This window comes from Diabrotica undecimpunctata, chromosome 3 (genome assembly GCF_040954645.1).
Source record: "Diabrotica undecimpunctata isolate CICGRU chromosome 3, icDiaUnde3, whole genome shotgun sequence".
NCBI lineage: Eukaryota > Metazoa > Arthropoda > Insecta > Coleoptera > Chrysomelidae > Diabrotica > Diabrotica undecimpunctata.
The window spans coordinates 137,346,328-137,371,668 of record NC_092805.1 but is presented as its reverse complement, the minus strand read 5'-3'; the positions used below and the strand labels follow the sequence as shown (position 1 = coordinate 137,371,668).

Sequence of the window (25,341 nt, the reverse complement as noted above, 5' to 3'; positions counted from 1 at the left end):
AAAAAACAGCATTTGGAAGTTGTTGTCGGTTGTGTTAGTGTGTCGGTGTCTGCTAAAATTTGTTGTCGGAAATAAGTGGCAATTGTGAAAAATGCTATAAATTGAAAAATAAACCTTTATGTTTGTTTATTGTGTTTTTCCTTTAAGTGTTTGACGTGTTTTATTTGATTTACAATGGCTTTGGGCAATGGGAGCACCACAAACGGGGGTGTTACCCAAGAAAAAGCCCCAGTGGTCAATGGGACCAACATGGAAACACTGCCCAGAACAGGAAAACAGGTAAAAAATGCTCTTTTGTTTAATTTACGCACCTCAACATTTCACAGTAATTGCTAACATTCAAGCATTATTTATTGAACGACAGAAGTACTAAGTCGGCTATAACCTTAAATGGAAGTAAAGAAGTGTTATGTAAACTAGAACCAGTTTCGATTCTTGTAAAAGATTCACTGAATCTATTTCAATACAATATGCACGGAAAAACCGGCGAAGTTGTTACTGAATTCTAAATATAAATTCATATTCCTCAGTAAACTTGTCGCACAGGGTGAACCACCTATTCGGCACAATGTCATGTAATAATTTCAAAACACAGCTGCTGCCTTTACCAGACATTTCGGAGGTAAAATGTTCCCCTTTTTCGTCATTAACCTATTAAAATTACTCGTACGCAATGAAATAATTATTTGCATTAATATTAATAGCGCTCGTTCTACAAGGTCTCGTACAACTAATGAGAAAACTACATTGGTTGAAATTGTTGATATAACAAATATTAATAGTTAAACCACAAAACCTCTCCTAATAAATACTTGAATAAGTGACAATGGATAAATATTCAAAATAAACAGCGATTTTCCCGGATGATTCATAAAAATGTTTTTATGGATGTTCTCGGGAATTTTGGTAACATTATGTGGTTATTTTCATTTCAAATTTGCATAGAACATAGTGAAAGAAAAAGCTTATCCAACTTTTAAATGATGAATATACATATAATTAACATTGCGGTTCAATTGCCATAACGAATCTTGAATATAATAAACAGCAGTTGGCTGTATCGGGCATTCAAGTCGAATAAATAATCGAAACAATTGAGTTGTTCGTAATAAAAGCATTGAAGGAGATTTTGGAGAACCCGATCATTAGAGCAACATAGAACCGTCAACTCTAAATTCCACACCACCATTTAGTTGTCAAAACTCTGAAGAGAATTGTGAAAAACAGACCACTGAAGATGGATCATTGATTGAAAACTGTGTTATCTCGTTCAGGAAAAGTGTTTCGATAATGTTTTAAAAATTTATGCAAAATATATTGATCTTTATGGAAAGTATTTTTATACGACGAGTTGTTGACATGTGGTTGATATTTCTTCTCGTATTCTATCTAGGAAATAAGTCACAAGTGTCAGTCTCAGATTTAGTTTGATCTTTGCAATTTAACTACTTAATTATATACACATGAAATGTTTATATTTAAGAGAAAATTCGTATATAAAGTTGCGCTAATACTACTCTACCAATACTATTCCAATGTATTCCGCTAGCTTTGGTTATGTGATCTCTAGTAATTTTGCTTTTGTTACTCTCGTTTTTATTGCTGGTTCCTGGACATCAGATCGTCTGACCTATTTGCTTTATTTTTCATCCTCGCTACCGATTAAGTTTCCTGGTAATCTCCTTTAAGGTAGCAATGCGAATTCCTACATCTTGACCTCTTGTATTATTGCGAACGGACGTGCTCATTTTCCTGCCCCTCAGCCTTATTTCGAAGCATATATCTTTCCATTGTTTGGAATTGGTTTCCATTGGTTTTTTTACAGACCGGGTTTGGTTTTACTTATAAACGTTTTGGTTTTAAACTTACTTTTGATTATTATTGCTATCTGAAAGAGCCTCTACAGACTGAGTTTAATTTGTGTTGGCTCCTGTAGGGTAAATTGCTTACCTCTATTTTTACTTACCTATTTTGTGACTGTAGTTCTATCTCTATAGTTTATTTCCCGAATTGTATTTGCTTTACATCTTTGCGGTTTACCATTATCTTCTTCCAACTTTATTCTAGAGGCGAATCGCCTGTTTAAAATTTATCCACATCACGTTTGGATTCTCGCTCTACCTTTTTTATCTATACTTCTACATCCCGTTGGCTATATCTCGAGCGATTCTTCTTTCTTCCATTCCATTCTACTAATATGTTCATTCCACTATTTTTTGCTGTTTAAAACCCAACCATTCTGTTGTTTCATGCAATCTTTTAGTTTTTTAAAAAGTTAATGGGATTTAATCACAATTGATTCTAAAGAAAATTACATTTTTAAGTAACTAATATTTGACGTTTGGATTTCCACTCCGAAAATCGTTTACAAAAAAATAGATATATCCAAGAAGTTGTCCTTAGTAGGTTATGTTTTTCAAAAATTGATGGTTGAAATATTAATTCTGATTCTGGTCTAGTTTCTGCGGTGTATGTCAATATAGATCTTATAGCAGCTTTGCATATTGTCGATTTTGTATCAATGCCAATGTTTTTATTACGCCACAGGTATTGTTTAGACAGCCAGCTATTTTTGTTGCTCCCCTCGTTTGTTCTCTTACTTCTGCTTTAAAATCGCCATAGCGTGATAGTTATATCAAAGAATATAGACGCTTATACGACTTAGACGAATAAGCGTCTATATTCTTTGGTTATATGCCCAAGTATTTAAACTTCATCTCTTGTTGGCTAATTGATCTTTATTTTCGTTTTTGATATTTTCATTTTCGGTCCTACTGTTTGTATCGCTCTTTGTAAATCAGCAATCATTTCGTGTTAGTGTAAAATCATGGTTTGTGTTAGCTATCTTATTGGAACCAGTAAGATCTATGGGAATTCGGCTTGATGTGTCGGGATTATTATTTCCTCCCTTATTTCTAATATTCTTAGGCTACATCTCTGCCTTCTGTTTCTCTTTTTAATATTTGTTGCAATAACTCACATTTCCGATTTTTCATTGTCTAAAATATCGTACTTTCCTTGATTTTATGAAAATAAAATATATCTGTCGCTAAAATGTGTAAATATCTCTCTGTTGATACATATTCTTGTAAGAATCTTTCCATCGCTCATGTGTGCTCTTAACGCTATAGCCCAAATCGAGCCTTGGCCTTATCCAAACTATGCCTCAAACCTTGCACCTCCCGCGCCGATCTTCTCCAGGTTCTTACGTCTAGCAAATTTTTCGCGTTCGCTGCCACTTAATCCTCCCACCATTTACGTCGCCTTCCTTTTGGTCTTGCTCCCTGCATTTTACTATCTAATGCTTTTCTCAATCTTTAGGTCTCCATTCTCACTACACGACTAGCCCATCGAAGTATTATGAAAATGTTGTGGACCTCAATGTAGTATTCTAATGATTTGTTTAGCTATATTTCGGCAAGGAAAAGGGGTACAGGGCCCATCTTGGTGGCATATTTCATTGCTAATTAATTGCTATTGATTGGTACATTGACCAATCCCCAAAAACGAATCCAAAGTTTTTGGCGATCGGTTAATATACCAATCTACAGCAATTAATTAGCAATTAAATATGCCGCCAAGATGGCTTATGCTATTGCTATAGCTATAGCTATGCTAGCTTTACCGTAATGTTTCGGAAACGGCTACAGCAATAAATTTTTTCTTTCCGTAATAAATTAGCAAAAAATTAGCAATAAATTATAGTGTTAGTCTGAATTCGACCTTTTAAAATAGATATGCTAACTTTACAGACATAAGAAATCATAGGTTTGATAAATGGTATACCTACTCATAATTTAAGAAATAGTGGAGGATTAACGGTCAACTTATGGGGATGAATAAGGGCTGAAGGCCCGGGTGTTTTTGTTCTCCTACAGAAGAAAAATTAACAGGATTAAGTATATTATAAACATATTCCTGAGAACAGAATGATGCCATCAGTGGTCTAGGGATTCACCAATAACATTTTCATCTTCCAACATGACGATTGCCCGGTGCATACGAGTAGAATTGGAAGAAACTCATGATAATATTCTTCTTTGTTTTTCGTTAGTCCACACAGTGTAGTCATAGTTGACAAAGAAATTAAATGAAAGAAACGGTCACGGAACAGAATTGAACTATGGAAACAATTGAGAAAGCATGGAAGGAGATTGGTGCAAAGTTGTATTGATAATAATGGAGCTTCCACCAAATATTAATTTTGTTACTGTTTATGAATATATAAAATATATTTAAAATAATATGGGTATTTTTAACGCAGACTTCCTTATTTGCGTTATTAAGAACATAATCCGTTTTATTGAAAAGAACTTCTTTCTATAATTTCCATCTTGTTAAATTTTGTAAAATAGATCTATTTTATTTTGTTTTTTTTTAATGTTAATCAACGTATTCTGAGTCCGAAACTGGTAATTAATGTCACTTTTACATAAAATGTGCGTTGGTACAAGGTAAAAATTAAAAAATCGACCAAGTACTAGATATATTATGCAACGATGAAAACTATTTAATGGTCGCAGCTGTACCGTAATCAAAATTTATATATTTTTTGGAAAAAATCAATCAATCGTAAATAAAATTGCCACTAAATATAATACATTTTACTACAGTTATTTGGAACACATAATGAATCATAGTACACTCAAAAGTACACAGGTAAACTTTTATTATGATACATTGACTATAGAAGTGCACCTTGAATTACTTAATTGGTTTTAAAAATAGCACAGGAAGTATAAATGATTTAAAATACTTGCTAAACATGCTATTTTATGATGATATTTTATAAAAATGATTTACTGTATAGCATATTTTCTAGAACAAGCTGTTTTTCTCACCTTTGTCCCCAAAAAATTTGTAGATTTTATAATTTTATGACATTTTCAAGGGTAAAATAAAAATGTATTTTCTCATTACTATAGTAATCAAACCGAACGATTTCCGGAACTTTTTGTACACATCTCATTTTAAGAAGTACCCATAATATAAAATGTTACTTTTTTCTAACATCTTACTTAAATATCTTTCAGAGTATGACATACTTTTTATCATAAATCATCATTTACGCTTATAACAATTTATACCTAATTGTTACACTCCAAATATAAAATATATTACTTAAGACTAAACATTTGCTTACATAATTAACAGAAATAATTATCATCATCGGCCGTTTTGAGTCCACTGCTGAACATAGGCCTCTCCCGTAAATAATTCCATTGCATCCAATCTTGAGCACCATGAATCCAGTTGTGCTGGATGCGATTGATGTCGTCCGACCAACTTGTTGGAGGACGTCCTCGATTACGATAAAAATTATGTCTAGGACTCCATTGTAAAATTTTCTTGGTCCATCTCTGACTCTGGCAACATGTCCTACCCAGTTCCATTTCAGCGTTGTAATTCTTAACAGCGTTCGCAACACCAGTTTTTCTCCTAAATATTTGATTTGAACCCCTGTCTCTGAGGAACATACTCAACATTGACGTCTCCATTGCTCTCTGTGCCACTTGTATCTTATTGATTATTTTTTTGGTAAGTCAATGTTTCTGCTTCATACATTAGAACTGTTAGTATAGATTGATCAAAGACTTTCCTTTTCAAGCACATGGGAATATCTTATCTTAAGTCTTCCCTCAGTTTTCTGTAAGCTACTCATGTCAGTCGTATACTCCTGTTTAACTCTGTTGTCTGATTGTCTTTTCCTAATTTATTCTCGTGGCCTTGAGGTATACACTTGTTCAATTTGTGTTCCATTAGTTGAAATGTTTTTGAGCAGGACAAGGTTAATCATGTATTATGTTTTGGAGAAGTTAATTTTAACACCAACTCGTGTACAAGAGCTCTGTAGGTCGTGAAGAAGTTGGCAGTCATGATCTACCTGGTCTGCAATAAGGACTATGTCGTCTGCAAACCTCAAGTTGTTTAGAATCTCCCCATTTATGTTGACTTCAATATTTTCCCAATTATTGTTTTATTTCTCATAGCACTCTGTAATAAAGCAGTGAATAGTTTAGAGATAGTGTCCTTACCTCATACCCTTGTCCAAGGGAAATGTGTTTGTGTCGCCATAGTACATTCTCACTGCAGCTGTTGGACTCTTATTTATATATTCCGAAGAAGAGTTGTGTACCTATGGTCAATACTGCACTCTGGAAGAGTCAAATACTTTCTCAAAGTCTAGAAATATTTAATATCAATGGCTTGTTGTATTCTATAAGTTTCTCCATCATTTTATTACTTGTAGGTGGTCATTAGTTCCAAAACCACTCCTAAATCCGGCTTGCTCTAGTGGTTGGGGAAAATCGATAGGTTGAATGAAATTGATAGGTCTGTAGTTTCCAATTTCTGTTACAGTCGCCACCAAATTATTGTAAAATTTATTATCTGCATGTTATTATGAAGTCCTTTCTATTTGATGAGGTTAAAGATAGTTCAAACACTCCTGACCATGGAGCTGCGCGAAGGCGGAGTCAAATTCACGTAAAGGCAGAAAGGTTTTATTGTAAGTGGAATTATACAGTGCATAGTACAATGCGCTTCGCATGGAAGTGGGGACTAAACCAAATTTGGTCTACTGCGCCGTGGTCAGGAGTGCTTGCACTATCTTTACTAACAAAAGCAGGTAGCAGTAGCATTGTGTTCATCTGTGACTGGACTATTTGTTTATGGTAGGTACCTCTCGAAACTTAACAACACCACTCAAATACAAACGACTTTGTAATAAGCTTAAGATAAGGTTTTCTGTAATAAATCGTTGGCAACTATGCATCTTCTCTTTTATGTAATATCATAACGGGACTATTCCATTTTTCTGGTGTAATTACTTCAGAGGTAGGCCTTATAAGGAGTTAGTTTTTATGACGCATTCGCCTCCTAGTTTTATAATCTTTCTTTTTAATAATCTTCTCCAAGTGTTTTGTTGTTCTTTATACTTTTTAACGCTGATTTAATTTCCTCTTCGGTTCTACCTGGAAGTTCCTCTGATCCTTGATGTTGTACTGTTGAGTTTTTCGACCTCTGGAATGTGAGCATCTCGACTATATAGGTACGTAATGTTTTCTAGTACTCTTCGATGTTTTTCGGGGTCTCTTGTTGTTCATATATGGCTTGTCCTTGTTTATTTTTTAACTTATAAACATTCCTCGTTCCTGTCTTGAAATTTCGTTTTAGTGCTTTTAAACTTTTGTTTTGTTCTATGCTACTAGTTATTTCTTTAGTGGGAAAGTTCCTTATGTCTTTCCTAATGGCTTTTGAAATGTTTTTTTTTTAAATTACTTAGCTCTGCAATGTTCGTTGTGCACGTATCTTTCATTTCTCTTCTTTTTGCATTTAGGTTTCTTGTGCCTCCTGTGGGTTTTTCATTTTTCGTTGTTTATCTTTCATTTCTCTTCCTTTTGCATTTAGGTTTCTTGTGCCTTCTGTGGGTTTTTCATTTTTCGTTGTTTGCTTGGCTTGGCACTTCTTCGGTGCCTTCTTTAGGGTGTCCACCAACATTTCGTTAAGCTGCTTAATATTGTTTTCATCTGGCACGTCTTCCTGTTACCATATTTCTTCTTTTCTTCTTTACACTTAAGACAATCTTTGCTCTAACCATTCTATGGTCACTTCCGGTTGAAAATTGTTTTAATACAGTTACGTTTTGAACAGCGTCTTTTTTTTGTTGGTAAATATAAAGTTAATGTCGTTCTTGTTTATGCCATTTGGTGATTGTCAAGTCCACTTTCTTTGGGAGCTTTTTTTAAATGAGTGTTTATGACAAATAGCCTGTGCTGTAGAAGAAATTCTATAAGAGTTTGACCCTTTTTGTTTCTATCGCTATATCCGTGAGGTCCAAGTACAAACTCTGAATCATCCTAACAGAAATATCGAAGTCATAAAATAACTGCGTTAGATTCAATTTTAGTTGTCTGATCTTAAGGCTGTAGTCGTATTTGACATTAACTGCCAGCTATCTCATTATCTTTTAATGGGCTTTAAAATAATAATAATAATACCTTAATAACTCCCTTACTTCATTTGCTAGAAAGTTTTTTTAATGATTTTTTTAGTACTTTAAAAAATATACTACAGATTTGTCCAGTAAAATTGGCCGTTTTTCTGTTATTCTAAGTCGAGTTTTTAAAATTTCTTGTTATATACGAAATTGTCACCTTCAATGAGGTGTAACTAACTGTTTGCATGAGTTTTTAAGTTATTTGTGAAAAATCGGTTGAAAACATAAGAAAATTTGAAATTTTCAATCACAAATAAGTCTAAAAGATTGATTTTTCAAAAAACTCCAGAACATTTTTCTATCGATTCTTGAGATGATTTTTAATATCTCAATATCTCAGTTGGGGTTGGATTCCGTCCCACAGCCATAAGATAAAAACACACTTTGATATGGGGTAGATTTTGAAGTTAAGGATAAATACAGGTTAAAAATTAGATTAGATTAGCTTAGATCTAGATAGATTAGATTAGATAGAAATTAAAAATTTTTATTGTTTTTTTACTAGGCTAAATGTTGAATTTACCTTACGACTCCTCTTTAGTTGGCTCGTTGGCTGTAAGTAATGCTAGCGGTATAAGTTTTTTCCCACGGCGAGACATATATGTTTGATAATTAAATATAAAATAAACTTCACGCAGAACAAGCAAAATATTGACACTGCACAAATTTGATCAACGTCGTTTTCCGCTTAATGAGGAAAATGTTCACACGACGATCATCACTATGATAATAAGTTTTTTAAATTTGTGTTTTGACTAGAATAAGAATTTGCATAGAAATGCATGACTAAGCAAATCCAAAAACACTCAACTAGAACAAGATACAAGCAAAAGTAGACAGCATAATCATTTTAAAAGACCATTTTCCTAAACAAGATGCTTATATAGTGACAAACTCCGCGTTAAACTGAATTTTTAAGAATTTATGAATACGTACTACATTTTTCCACTTATTTTAAAGTTCAAAAATTCAATAATCCATTTCGCTTTTATAAATAATTCATCTAGATTCTAGAAGCTTGACCGACAAATTAGAATCATTTGGTCGCTAACCACCATTGTTTCAAAAGTTATTGTGCTTAAGAAAAAATGGCAAAGCTACAGTTTTCAATGACTTCTTGACGATTTTAATGTTTAAAAAACAAAATTTCATTATTTTAGATCAGCCCAAGGTTTTTATGAAAACTAATTGGACAATTTCAGTATAGCAACTGGTAGATTAGAGGTAAATAGGCGTCACATTGAACATTTGTTATAAAAGGTTTAGTTAAAATGTGTTTTTTGATATTTCCGTGTTATTAAAATTGTTCTTTTATTTAGATTATAACAAAATAGTTCTTTATCTTTTTTTTTAAATCTAACAATAAAACACGAAAAAATTTTCAAAACATCGACAAAATTTATTATAATTTATTTTCACTGCAGCTGTTTCGGCAGAGTGCCTTTCTCAAGTGATCTTTTTTTGGCATGCGTTTACACTTTATAGTCTTTGACTGGGTAAGATGAGGTAGGGAGGACTGTTTATATCGAGTTGGCCATTCAGAATTATGTCTGTATTTTTTAATTTGTTAATTTCCATAGATTCTAATAAAGATAGCTTAAGGCATTTATTTTGAATGTGAAGAATTGGAAATTGGTCATTACATGAATGATTATGGTCTAGGGGGTGAAGAGCATACGTAGAATTTGTTTTTCTAATATTGAAAGCCCCTTTGTGCTCTGTTATCGGTTTGATAAAAGTTCTACCAGTTTGACCGATGTAAGTTTTTGGGCAGCGGAAGACGAACAACAACATGTCTTGACGGAGTCAAAAAGGCAATGTTAGAGAGAGATCTATGACCATGGGACTAAGCTGGGCTGATATACGGCCATCAAGTATAATATATTATATATATATATATATAACCATCATCATCATCATTCTCAGCATATTCTACCAATTATGGTGTAGCCTCCCTTACCTGTGTCATGTTGTACCGGCTTGGATACCACAGTGTAATTCTAGTGGATCAATTATTGTCAGTTCTTCTCGCTAAATGTCCCGCCCACGGCCATTTTAAACATTTAATTCTATGGATTATATATATATATATATATATATATATATATATATATATATATATATATATATATATATATATATATTGTTATGATATGTAAAATCGAGAAAAATATTGGGTTGATTAAAATATTTCAAGGTTCAAAAACATTAAAATAATTCAGATAAGTAGGATAATAAGGTGAGGACAATGAGGTAGGACAATGAAGGCACTGAGGGTGTCGAATTTACAAAATGGTATTTGTGCTAAATTGATGCCGATATTTGAAGGTCCATATAGGGTCAATACGGAAAATGGGGTAAATAGTTATGAATTAGCGCACATAGAGACAGGAAATATACGGGGTATTTTTAACATTCACGACATCTATCAATATCATGAATAGATTTTAATAACATAGTGAAATAATTTGATCCTGGAAAACTTTTGTCATTTTTAAAATTTAACAAAGAGTTTTCGGCAGATCAAATGGCGGGGATTTGTTATGATATGTAAAATCGAGAAAAATATTGGGTTGATTAAAATATTTCAAGGTTCAAAAACATTAAAATAATTCAGATAAGTAGGATAATAACCAACAAACATTTCGAAGAAGGAAAGTTTTTAAATTCTTGGATTACCTGTATTAAACAAAATGTAAGCTATGCATAAATTATTTCTTTGTTATACTTGAGTGACCCGCATAATTTTAAGTGAAATCCAAAGACAATTGAACCGGGTTTTCCAAATACATTAATGCAGTGATTAAAGACAATAGAAGAGATTTTAGAAAGAGGTTTTTGTTAGTTTTTAAGAATTATAGAAAAATATTATTTGTAAATAAGTTTTAGGAAATTTTATAATTATAGGTAAAAATTTGTTTGTTATCGAAATGAAAAAATGGGGGAATTGTGACGAGTTTTGATTGGCGGAGATTGAAAAAGGTGGGATAGGTATGTAGGAATGAAAGTTTAGCTAGATTTAGGAGAGAGAAAAGATAATCAGTTGGTTTTCCAAGTCTGTAAGACGAACAGTGATTGTTCTCTGGCGGTTCCCGAGAAGTAGCAAGCAGTAGTGTTGAATGTTAGTGAGTTTTTGTGGAGTTAGTGTATCTGACAGAAGCTGAAGCAGCAAAATATTGTAAGTCATATTTTTCTACTTATATTCCAAGAGTCACTGTTCAGGCCAACGAGAGATTCAGTTTATCGTAAAGAGAAGATATTCCAAGAGTCATTTTTCACTCGGGCCAACGAGAGATTCAGTTTATCGAGAGGAGAAAGGCTATCATAATTTGAATGATTTGTGCTTTTGAAAGAGATCATTAAGGACGATATACTTGCAACAATCTGTTGTAAGATTGCTGATTACATAGGGAGCAGTTGAGGGGAGATAATATAGTCTACAAGGAACAAGGATTTGGACCACTCATCATCAGAGAGAGATATTTTTGTTTTCTGCAGTTTTTTTCTTTTATTGATAACACAATTTTTACACTTAATTTAGAAAGGATAAAAATATTTTGATTAGGAGAGTTAGAATAGTTTGGGATTTTGAGATTTCAATTAATATTGTTTGTATCGTTAATTTTGATTGTTCACGTACGTAGAACAAAATTTTGAGAATCATTATATGAGATTTGTTTATTGAAAACTTTTGAGTGTGAATTATTTCATTATTTTTATTTCAATATATAGTGTTAGATCATATGTGTTTTTTATTATTCCGGTATTCTTTGGACCTTACCTTTCACATGTAATAGCATAGATATTGAAGCACGAATTTAACCCTGAGATAAAAGAATTAAAAATTGTGATAGAGTCATAATCATATCATTTAAATAATTTTAATTAATCAAAAAAATTAATTAGCTAATTATTGCTTGGCGCACCAAGACTTTAAATATCACAATAATATATATATATATATATATATATATATATATATATATATATATATATATATATATATATATATATATATATATATATATATATATATATATATATATATATATATATATATATATATATATATATATATATATATTCTATATATTCGGTATTATATGCTGCGATTAGGAGACGTTTTTCGACACATATTTATCCGAACTTTACGGATAACAGTCTGCTACAATGTCTATAAACTAGTTTTATTTAGTTAATAAACTAATATAACCAGAATTATTGCAGATTAAAATCGATCTCAGGAGTGCAATAATAAATTATGGCACAAGATGCATGCAAATTATAAATATAAATATCCTCTATTGAAACCATACATCTCAAGGATGTTTGTTGAACGTGAGTGGGTACTGCCATAAATATCTTGTTGTGTTTGCTTTAAGTAATAACTAAGTACATTGTAAAAGATAAGATTCACTTTCCATTTTTAACACGGGCTAATTTTGCAATGTAATACCCAAATAAAAATTCAGTGTTTACCTTGTTTAAATTGAGGTTTTCTGTTTCCCATAGATATGTATCTTAATTATAATAGGTCTGATTTTGCAATGTGTACCAAATCAAATTTATTAACATAAAATACTAAAATATCTTTTTCAGAGTGATGATATCTTAAAATAGAATAATAGAATCAGGAAAGTTATATTGGGCCGAAAAATTTTGTGAAACCAACAAAAATGGGTTGAAGTATAGAAAAAATATTACGTGGAAATAAAAACTAAACAATAGAATTTATTATAACAGATAATAAAGCCGGAAGAGATGCCAATACCATCGTTATTACCTTTCTTGTTATACAACTTATTGCGTTCTCTAGTCGCCTTAAGAATTTTCCTTCAATTTTCTCTATCCATCAACGTCGCCAATAGCGTATTCCCACGTTCTTCATGTGTTAGCCGATATTATCAAGGAATCTTGTTCTGGGGTCTTCGTCTTTTCCTCTTTACAGTCGGTCACAAATAAACTGAATGAAATTATAACACTACCAGAGGAACAACAAGGTTTTAGGTCGGGAAGATCATGCACCGACGCTATATTTATAATGTGGCAAGTGCAAGATAAATCATTAGAATACAACAAACCGGCATATCTATGTTTCATGGGCCTTAAGAAGGCATTTGGCCGGGTCAAATTAAAGGACGTTATCCAGTTATTATACGCAAGAGAAATACCTCTAGGAATAATCAAAACGGTTGAAACACAATAAAAGTAAAGAACTAACTGACCCTATTGAAGCTGGCCGTGGGATAAGACAGACAGATTCCCTGAGTCCTCTACTGTTAACCTGATTATGGATGAAGTAATAATAAAAGTAAAAACTAAAAAAGGATACCAAATGGGAGAAAAACAACTTAAAATAATCTGCTATGCAGACAACGCAATACTATTCTCAAAGTGAAGATGATTTACAACGTATGCAGCACCAATTTAATATAACCGCCAGAAAATTCAACATGTTAATTTCCATCAATGACAAAATGCGTGGTTATAACAGCAAATTGACTAAGATGTAAATTGGAGCTGGAAGGTCAGATAATAGAAAGTGATGGAGTTTAAATATCTAGGCATCCTATTAGTTAGCTACGGAAAGCTAGAAACAGAAGTTGAAGATCAAGTGAATAGAGCAAACAGAGCGGCAGGTGGCCTGAATGAAATACTATGGAGAAATAAAAATATCAGGAAAGAAATGAAGGACAGAGAGGACAAAAAGGATGTTGGAAACAGCAGAACAGCAAGGACTAGGTAAGAAATAAAGAGTAGACTGGAACGATCATATAAGCCGAATAACAACAAATAGAGTAGTAAAAACGTCAAGAGACGGTTCCCCAATACGAAAACGATCAGTAGAACACCACGAAAACGGTGGAACAACGACTTAATGTAGGCATATTAAAAAACAGACAGAGTCATGTCTACATAAAAGCAAGAAGGAGAAGAAGTCTTAATTTAGATTGTATTTTTAGCAGCTTAGATCTTAATAATGGTGATAGGTAGTATAATTAGGCTTACCATAATTATGAAACTCTTAACCGGGACAGTAAATGGTGGATAGGGTAAAGTATAAAAAAAAACGATTAAGCTGCTGCCAAAAATTTTTATTAATAAAATACCTATTTTTTGTACCATTCATACGTACTTCTCGCTTGTATGTACTTTTTTTAATAAAATGTTATTTTTTTTTTATTTTTTCGTAAAAATCGTTACATGTCATATTAAAGTTTAATTTACAGTATAGTAATGCTTGTACGGTAGACTCCAAAAATACGGCTTCTATCGTCCGACCAAATATGTTTCATTATCAAGAAGACACGCTCTAAAGGAACGGTGAGCATAAAATATATTGCACCATTTTTACCAGGTTGGGTGTATCGATGTGTTGTTCATGAAAATGTTTAAATAGTAGAACCCATTTGTCAACATAATCAATTTGTATCGTCGTGGAATTCCATTCATCATTCTTTGATGCTATAAAAACTTTCATAAGTGACAGCTCGTCAAAAAGGTCAGTAGGTATTAATATTTTGTTGATCGTCCGAACCGTGTATTTTGTTTATAATTTCAGCAGGTCCTTCGATTTCGTTCCATTTCAATACGTGATTCAGTCCAATCCATTCGAAAATGTCAGCTCCTCCGAAACTGTCTTCCCACAATTCAATGTATGAAATGCATCGTCGGTAAAATTCAGTTACTTCTGTTTGAAATTTATCAATATCCTGGCTACTACCAAGATTCTTTAATAATAATTGTTTCGCTCTTTGTGGTACAAAATTGCTGTCCATGCATTCTTGAAAATTAGATTTCAATCTTCTTATATAATTCCAAAATAATGTCAGTCGCACTTGCTTCACTTTTTTCCATGAGTAGTACAGTCTTGTTAAAATTGTTTAATTGTCCATGCACAAACCAAAAATATAACTCACACGTTTCACTTTCAAAACAATCTCGCATTGCACGTGGACAGTTATCCTGGGAAAGGAAATATGCTTTTAGTTCTTCAAATATATTTAGAATTTTCTCAATTGGCGGCAAAAGAGAAAGAAATCTGGTACTTTCATGTTGGATTAGGTTTTTATATACCACATCTACAGATTTACAGAATTCCTTCAACTAAGTTACTCGAACTGTGTAGATATGAAAATGTTTATATATTTTGACAACTAGTGCTTCAATTTCGATTAGTAAACTATCCACAGTGTTTTGAAGTGCATTGTGTAAAATATGTGCGCCACATCCAATTCCTACAATATCTACACCGAGTTCTTGTTTAAGTCTTCTGTGTAACCATTTTTTTGTCCTCTTCTATGCTACTACTACTACTACTTGTCGGTTTATAACGTTCTCCGCCGTTTTCCGACTTCCAATCGCCACTTAGACCGGTTGTTCCATAGATCTTCTTCTATGGCCCTCTCTCTCAGTTCTTTATTTATTCCTTCGCTCCAACTTTTTCTCGGTCTACCTCGTTTTCTCTTTCCTTCTGGTTGCCACTTTAGTATTTCTTTTGGCATTCGTTGTTCGTCCATTCTTTGTAAGTGTCCGAACCAGATAAGTTGTTTTGTTGTTAGGTCATCTGTGATTGTTCGTTTGATTCCCATTATTTCTCTAATGCGTTCGTTGGTAATCCTTTCTCTTCTAGATCTTCCTGCGGCTCTTCTCCAAAAATCCATTTCCGTCGCTTTCAGCGTTGACAGTGTTCTTTCTTTCAGTGGCCATACCTCACAGCTGTATAAAGTGATACTTTTTACTATAGTCTCATATATCCTCTTTTTATTTTCTTTGCTGATGGATTGGTCCCATAAAATGGTGTTTAACATTGTGATGGCTTTTCTCCCTGACGTATTTCTCTCTCTTATGGCTTTGTCTAATGTTCCATCTTGTGAAATAGTGATACCTAGGTATTTGTAGTCACAGCAGTGCTTTATCGTAGTGTTATCGTCTAATATGAGATCTTTTTGTTCTGCTCCAATGCACATCCTCTTCTATGCAAACCTCCAAAATTTGTATTACAATTGTCGCTAGAAAATGCAGCTACTTTTTTTGTAAGGTCATGACGACGTAATGTTGAAATTATATTTTGAGTCAATATTTCCGATGTCTCACCCTGAACGGACTAAAATTCAATAGTTTCACATGTACACCTTCTAATGGTAAAAAGTATCTAACAATAATCGGTGTCAGTTTGATGTGCTTTTTATTTGAGGTGTCGTTAGTAACACGAAAAAAGCCTTCTGTAAGTCGGTGTGTAACTCTGACAAAGACAAAGGTGCCAACACATTTAAAATGATCGCTTCACATTTGGTTCTCGCAACCCCAAATTTTTATTCAAAAAATTTTGAAATCAATTTCGACGTACAATCAGATACTTTGAAGCTTATATCATGCATTGGTGCGTGATAAGCGAATGTGACCTCTTTAGCTGCAATAATTAAACCGTTTTGAATGGGATCATCATTTAAAAAAAAAAAATTTGATAGACAAAGTACTTGCAATCGCCGTTACACCAGTCTTGTGTTTTGCACACTTTAAGCGATCTTTAATATCTGCTCGCCCAGCGTGTGCAATTGAAAATTCTGAAAAGCATTGCTGGCATTTCACCCTGCTATTGTCACTACAAAGCTTTTTTATAAAAGGTTAATCTTTTTCAAGTTCGCTTGTGAATTTGCAATTTCCTTTCGGCATTTTAAATCAAACACAGCAATTAAATAAAACACAGTGTTTTCGTATTTTACTACCGTTCACAAAAAAAAACGAAGTGTAATCGCACTGCAAATGATTAGGGTAAACTGAGATCTGTTTTTTTGTTTGTTTAAGAAATGTGATACGGTGAATTGCTGAATTGGTCATTTTGATGATTTCGAGAATTAAGCACGTCTTCTGTGGGAACCCTATTAAAATATCTTGTCAATCAGATGTGCAGTCATCAATATTAGAATTATTGTTTATATAAGTAATACGAACGTAAATAATCTTATTTATTATCAGTAAATACGAATCCAGGAGGAAAAAAATCATTCCAGTGAAATTACTTAATAAAAATTTCAAATTACAACAGTTTTGTCAAACCGGGACAAAATGACAAACCAGCCGGGACCCCGGGACCGATGTCTAAAACCGGGACAATTCCGGTTAAACCGGGACGTATGGTAAGCCTAAGTATAATGCTCTCTTTGTCTGTGAGTCTATAATTATAAATAATGAAAATATAGAAAAGTTTCACATTAAATGAAAGTGTTAAAATCTAAATTAGATAATAAAAGTGCTGCAACTAACAGCTGACGTTTTAACTTACAGCAGTGTTTCGATGAGAGAGCTAACCTAGGGGAAAATTACTTACCATTTTTACGAGTTTTTAACGCCGTAAAATGAATTTCCATTAAAATAATGAATCAACGAACTATAAATGCTTGTTTGTGAGTGTGTCAGTGAATTTTATTAAAATTTTATCGAAGTATATTTAAAATTCTATTTATTTTCGCAACACAGTTGTATAAAATAAAAACCAGGGAGTTCTTCACAATTTTTAATTACAAAACCACACCTTAATGGCCGTACACACGAATTTATTTATTAGCAGTTATAACAAAAATATAGTTTTCATCAAATTAATTTTTGTCTAATGCAGGCGGATTAGCTGCAAGGGTGTGCTCCTCCCTTTAATTAATCCAGATCAAAGTTGATATGAGTCACGTCGGGAGCATAATGCGACCGTTACATGCCACGTTCGTCCCAGCGTCTATTAAATAGAAATTACACAGCTGCTTGTTGACAGAAAACGGTGTAAAAGAATCATGACTATCGCTCAAACGGCGAAAGAGGGCTTTATGGGTAGGTACTTTTAAAACCGCATAATGGAGGCGTGGAGCTGAATAAAACTTGATGCGAGAGGATTTATAATTCCTCGAGAAAAATTGAATGGTGTCGCTCCTAGAGAACAGTTTAATAAAAGAAGACGTTTAACACTAGAACAGCCGTGCTTCAGACATTACTGAAATGTCAGGGGAGCCCTGGCCAAATAAGCACGCAACGAAATAGTGTTATAAAGGCTTACAATGTAAATATATTGTTCTTTTTTATTTATTACTACTTTTACTTTTTATTTAATTTAACAACTATTCGTTTAGACGTATTCTAAGTACACCACGGGGGTTTTTGCAGACAGAATTTTCATATACTCCATATACTTCAAAAACAATTATTAATGTTAAAAATCTGCCAGAATTTGTAAACAGCTTATTTCAGGCTATATTCTTTAAAATTTTAGTTTATTTGATTTTAATTTAGTAAAAAAATATTTACTTAACTTTAAATGTATAAACAGAATTATGCAATATACATTGCAACAACAATGCTAACTCATTTGAACAGCCTATATTCCTTTGAGAGATTATAATTTCAATGTAGCTCCAAAATTATTTTCTCTTAATCTTAAATTTTAATAAAATGTTTTCTATTTCATACTGTTGTTTTCTTAGATCAAAAATCTAAATATAACCTTCAAATCGAAAATTGTCAAATGTTGACGGACATCAGTTTTAAGGTATCTTTATCCAGAACATTGACATGATATGATGTCATTAATATTATGATCATTTATCAGTTGTTTCATCAACCAAAAATATATTGACGTGACAACGTCTTAAATTAGGTTGTCGCTCGGAGTCACTCATGAAAAAGTGTAACGCCCGCTCACGTCTGTTACGATGAGTCACCGAACGAGAGAGAGGCCCGCCGGACCGGCGAATGCCTTGCGTCTCTCTCCCACTCCAAACATAATCGGTCCGCTGCGCGCGCAGCACTAGAGAATTGGGCGCGTTGAATCGGTGCGTGCTTGTCAACTACGTTAAAAGGAACAACCATCGACTTGACTTTCGCAAGACACATTACAGCAGAAACACTTCCTTTCATTTCATATTTCTCCTATCATCGTCCTATCCTCAACAAAATCACTCAAATAGAAATTAGTTAAGTTTAAGTTTACATGTACAATGTTTTAGTAGACAAAATATATTTCTATAGTTAAAATTTGTGCAATTCTTATTTTCATTCAATTCCTTGTCCCTATTGTGCAATTTAATAATATTCATATCAATAAATATTCTACCGAGAAAAAGACGTTGTCACGTAAAATCTTCGCCCGTAAAACCGACTTTACAAGCAACCGATTTTTTTTATACACTGTAGATATAACGTTTTTAGGTATATATTTCTTAAGAAACTTACATGTCATTCTTCAGTTTGTTGAAAGGTATATTACCTGCGACGAGAGCTTTATATAATATGTAACTCTGTATGAAACTCATTTCCAGAGGATTGAGGTGCTGTTAAAAGAGCTTGACGTGGTTCATCACGATTTTGTCTTGATTAGTACATGCATGTATTATGGGAAATTAGGGAATTGTTTAATATTGTTTGGAGGCAATTAGGGGAAGTTGCAAAACAAACGCCATACTCAAGAATACAGAGAACTTAATAAAACAATTAGAAAAGAACTAAAACGCGACATACAAAAATGGAACGAGAACTTAATAGAGCGAGTCATTAAAAACAACAGAGGCTTAAAATGTCTAAGACCCGCACTGGGAGTTCAAAAAATCATCAAAATTAAAGACGCCAACAATAAGGAGGAGAAGGACAAATATAAAATAACAAATATTGTCGAAGACTTCTACACATCCTTGTACAGCTCGCAAGGCCAGCCTAATGAAACAACAAAGGAGAACGTCAAAAGAAAAATAAAAAACGTGGGATCAGAAGTAGGGGAGACCGGGGAGAGTTCGGACCATTTTTAAAAATTAATTTTTATTAGAAAAGTGTATTGATATATTTACCTTTTAAAGTAGTTAACTTAAGCTTCCAAGGTTCAGGCATAACCAATCAAGAGCAGAATATATCAAATCAATAAATTAACAACAAAAATAAAAAAATATTGCAGGGGGTCATTTGTCCGAAGTCTCCCCAGAAACGGGGAGACTTCGGACTAGGAACTGGGAGACTTCGGACAGTACTGGGAGACTTCGGACAGTACAACATATGTTACTTATAAAAATGTATTTAAAAAAAATAGACATGTTTAGATATTAAAAAATTAATGCAATGAATAATCTTCTAAATCTGTATTAAAATAGATCATATTTTCATATCTTTGACGTGTATCTTTCAAGGGCTTCGGTAAAATACATTTTATGTCTTCAAATATAACAAAAGCATCTTCTTCAGTGGAGATAAACCGATTAGAAGTGGCATGTTTTTTATAAAATTTTACGTCGTATCCTTTTATCTGTTTTTCCTGAATTTCTGCAACATAGTGCCGAAATGTAGCTGGTGTTTTTCCATAAACTCTGGCAATTATAAACTGACCATTTGCAATATTTGTTTCTTCTGTATCCACTTCGTCATCTTGCTCTATGAAGTCAGAGGATTTTTCATTGCTCATTATGTCTTCAGAGGAAGAAGAAGAAGATGTTTCAACAATTTTTTTAGTGACTTTCTGTCTTTTTTTAGGATTTACTTTCCTTGTAACAGATCGTTTTAGTTTCCTGTTGGCAATTTCGTCTTTTTCTGCAGTATCCGTGGCAATGATACATTTGCCCTTAGGCCTCCCTCTATTTGATGTTTTACGTTCTGGCGCCTTGGGAAACGGTCTAACCATTTCTGGAGAAATGATGTTTGGAGAAGTTGAGTGACTCGGAGAAACTAAAACTTTGCTTGGCCCCGGTTTGGACAAGCTATCAAAATCTCTTTTTCCGAGTTCCGGTTCTGTAGTAGGCATTGGTCTATCTGTCACGTAAGAAGATAAGAACTCTTCTTCTCCGAATATATTCCTGTCAAAAGGCCAAATACCTGTACACTTGAAACCACTTTTAATATTAACTGGATTGGCAGCTCTGTCCCAAGCAGAAGAACAAATAGCAGGCAAGTCATATATAGAAAGTGTCTGACCAGGATTAGACAACATCCAGGAATTAGCACCATCATTAAAAAACTTTTTGAAAGGACCAAACACTGTTCGGTCCAAAGGTTGTAACTTATTAGAAGTATGAGGTGGTAGTGTCAAAACAGTAATTCCATTTTCTTTGCAGTAATCAAGTCCCTCCACTGAGAGATGGGACTCGTGGTTATCCATGATTAGTAAAATTTTATTAGTATCAGAGCAGAGTGTATTTTTGACAACATGTTTAAGTACTTTCAAAAAATTATCACTTGTCATCCATCCTGAAGGAGATACTAATCCTAAAGCAACTTGAGGAACCCCTTTCATCATGCGGTTTTCATCAAAACGTTGCCGTGGGAATACCCATATAGGAGGCAATGCTTTTCCATCAGCAGAAATTATGCCCACTTGTGTAACTAATTCTCCACGTTCACGTGAGGTCACCTGCCCTATTTGATGTTGACCTTTTCTTCCAATTATTTTAGGTACACGCTGAACTGTAGTAACCCCAGTCTAAAAAATAAGTGATATTAATTATCAAAATAACTAAACAAAATTGTTAATTGACTCACTTCATCTAAATTGAAAATCGCTGAAGATCCAAAAGAATGACGACGTAAAACTTCTTCTAATTTATTTTGAAACGTCTCAACAGTAACTTTGTTAAAACTCGTCATTCTAGCGAGACTAGTGGCTTCAGGTGTTCTAATAGATAGTACAGGATGACGTTTCATGAAACCTGAAAACCAGTCTGTTCCAGCTTCTTCATTTTCGCTCCATGTAGTAGGCATTTTAACATGGTTTTTCTTGGCAAATTCAAAAGCTAAACGTCTTGCAGCTTTAGGCGTTAGTCCATGAAACATGGAAGAACAATCTAATAAATATTTTTCAAGCATTTTTTCCATTATATCGGTAAACACTTGAGATTGCTTGAAATTTGGAGAGAATGTTACGTTGTCTATACCCACAGCTCTAGCTTTCTTTATGTAATCTAGAAGACTAGATTTAGGAACGCCGTAGGTTTTGGCGCTATTCCGAATGCTCAATTTGCCGTCAAGCACCTCTGATGTGGCATTTTTCATAGTGTCTGCAGAAAATTGTCGTTCTGTTACCCTTGTATATGTACGGGGCATTATGAGCTGTAAGAGAAAAATAGAATAACTACAGATCAGGGGAGACTTCGGACACACAGGGGAGAGTTCGGACACTGTGTCCGAACTCTCCCCTAATGCAAACATTGGTAATACAATGGGTTTATAAAAAAACTTACCTAAATATTGCAACAACATAAACGCAAATTAATGAAATAAGTATAGTAGATTACAGCACCAAAGTTTTATACGTGGTAAGTCTATGTATTTTAAAATATATCTTCTGGATTGCACCGATATTTTTAGAACAAAACTCGACAAAACACTTCACAATAGATAACTCTGTGACTACGACCGAAATCACAGCTGTCAATACATAACCTATAATTATGTACAAATAAGGTTGTGTTTACCAAATGACAACAGTGCATCTTCAAAAATGTGCGAAATTCAAATGTGTCCGATGTCTCCCTGTGTCCGAACTCTCCCCGGTCTCCCCTACTACCAAATATAAAGGGATTCGAAATAGAAAGAGGTTTAAAAGAGCTAAAAAATAATAAAGCTCCAGGACACGACGGTATAATTGCCGAGCTCTTGAAAACAAGCAAGACATTAACAATCCCAGTACTAACAGATCTTTTTAATAGATGTCTCCATAATAGGAAGATCTCTAAAGACTGGGACGAGAGTCTAGTAATACTCTTACACAAAAAAGGGAACAAATGTGATCTACAGAATTATAGACCTATATCGTTGCTCAGTCAAGTATACAAACTATTTATGAGAATTATTAACAACCGGTTAACCTACAAAATGGACAATTACCGACCGGTTGAACAGGCTGGCTTCCGCAAAGGCTATAGTACATCAGACCATCTGCTTACAATGAGAACATTGATAGAGAAGGCAAATGAATACCAACTACCCGTATTCCTTGCCTTCGTCGACTATGAAAAGGCGTTTGATAGTATTGAGATGTGGGCCATAGAACAAGCTATTAATAATTGTAGAATAGATTTGAGATATAGGCAACTAATACATAATATATATGAAAATGCAACTATGATAGTACACAACTAGACGAAAATACAAATCCCATCCCCATTAAGAGAGGAGTGAGACAAGGAGACGTAATATCGCCAAAGCTTTTCAACCTAGCCCTAGAAGACGTCTTCAAAACTACAAATTGGTCAACCTATGGCATTAACGTTAATGGCAACAAGTTAAACCACCTCAGATTCGCTGACGACATAGTGATTATAGCGAGCACATTCGAGGAACTGCAAATTATGATGGGGGAACTAGCAGCCAGCTCCCAATACGTCGGCCTAAAAATGAATATGAAAAAAACAAAAATAATGACAAACACAGATGACCCCAGACGCATAACTATAAATGGCAGTGGGATAGAACAAATCCAGGAATATATCTACCTAGGCCAAATCCTGAGACTTGACAAAGAGAACCAAAGTGCGGGAATTACTAGAAGAGCAAGACTAGCATGGGCAGGATTTGGAAAACTTAGTTGGATACTTAAGAACCGCAAAATACCCCAATACTTGAGAAGCAAAGTGTTCAACCAATGCATCCTTCCTATCATGACATATGGATGTCAAACCTGGACCCTAACCAAGGCAAACATGAATAAACTAGCCACAACAGAAAGAATAATGGAAAGAGCAATGTTAGGTATAAGACTGTCAGATAAAAAGAGGAACGACTGGGTAAGATCCAAAACAAAAGTCGAGGACATAGCAACAAAAATTGCCAAACTTAAATGGAGCTTCGCGGGCCACACTGCTAGACAAAAAGACCAACGTTGGAACACTACAATACAACATTGGAGACCTTATGAAAGTAAACGATCAAGAGGAAGACCACAGATGAGATGGTTGATGATATTAAAAGAATAGCCGGAAAAAATTGCAAATATGTTGCTCAGGATAGAGACCGATGGAAGGAGTTGGGAGGGGCCTATGTCCAAACATGGACGAAAGAAGGTTAAGAAGAAGAAGAAGATGGGAAGTTGGTTATTTTTTGCAAGTATGGCTAAAATATGCATTTTATGAATTGTTGTAGAAAATATTTCAAAAATACAAATGTATACTTATATGTTCTTTATCCTATTTTTATAGAGGAATATCCTTAATATTTTGTATACTGCCATCTCTATCGTTAAAGTGATTTACGTCGTTCCACAGTATTTGTACACACCTTTCGCATTTCCGTTTTCTGTTTAATATTCAGTGTGCAAATATGGACTACTGGTATAATAAATATTCGGCAGACGTGAGATGTATTCAATAAAAAAACGGTACTTAAATTGACATATACATAAAAACTTTTCGAAAAACCTGAACTCCTGTATTATTCTTTCAAGTGTAAGATAAATAGTCACTTCCCAAAATGAATCTACCCCTTTCGAATAAATATTTAACGAATCGTTCGTGGTTTTGTTTTCAATGTCGACGTGACCTAGTTATGGCGTCGATGGCTACATGTACTCGAGAGAAGTTTATTTAAAAAGTTGGCCAAACATAAAATGCAGTCAGTGTCAGTGTATAAGCTCACTGAATTTAAATCGGATATTTGAAAATCATTGTTGTTTTATTTAATAGTTAGGGATGACTTTAATTAAAAATCCAATTTCACCAAACGAGGAATAGATTGTACAGATAGATTTGACAGGCAAAATTATACAAGGAAACATTCAAATTCAATACAGACAATTTAATTATCCAAAAGGATTAAAAATTTTAGATTTTCATTCTTATCAGACTATCATCAGTGAAAATATATTAATAGTGACTGAAACTAGCCATTTAGCAAGGTTTAATAGCCCATAGATTACATATTGAAAATCTTAAATTTTAAAAATGTGACACTAGGTTGATATTAGAGGACTTCACTTTAAGGGAACATACAGATGCTTGCTCAAAACAAGAACATTAGTCCTACGGAAGATACCTGCCAACTCAGTTATATCATATATCATCATTATACTGGCTTTACAACCTTGCGTGGGTTTTAGCCACCTCAAGAATTTTTCTCCAGTCGTCCCTATCCATCGCCTTCCTTCGCCAAGAACGTGTTCCCATATTTCTCATGCCTTCATCGATGTTATCAATGAATACTGGTATATTCTAAAAAGTTTAAAGTTGTATTGTTTTCTCCACGCTTCATTATTCGCCTTAGTGCTTTTCTTTCGAATTATTCTAACATGTTTTCATTACTTTTTGTCTCTAAGCCATATGTTAGGACTGGGCGGATTATTGTTTCGTTAAGTTTTACCTTTTGAGGATTTAAGGAAATATATTTCCAAA

General features: G+C 33.7%; 1 protein-coding gene across 4 annotated transcripts in view; it reads left to right on the top strand.

Moving 5' to 3' along the window:
- LOC140437468 (uncharacterized) overlaps window positions 1-25,341 on the top strand; it is a 389,771-nt gene continuing 364,430 nt past the window's right edge. For 2 of the 4 annotated variants that reach the window (XM_072527015.1, XM_072527014.1), the window contains exon 1: window positions 2-279. In XM_072527015.1, coding sequence (XP_072383116.1) covers window positions 175-279 — 105 coding nt within the window. In that variant the 5' untranslated portion in view covers window positions 2-174. Of the gene's footprint in view, window positions 280-25,341 lie in introns of all 4 variants that reach the window. The other 2 variants (XR_011950379.1, XM_072527018.1) reach the window with 2 other exon arrangements.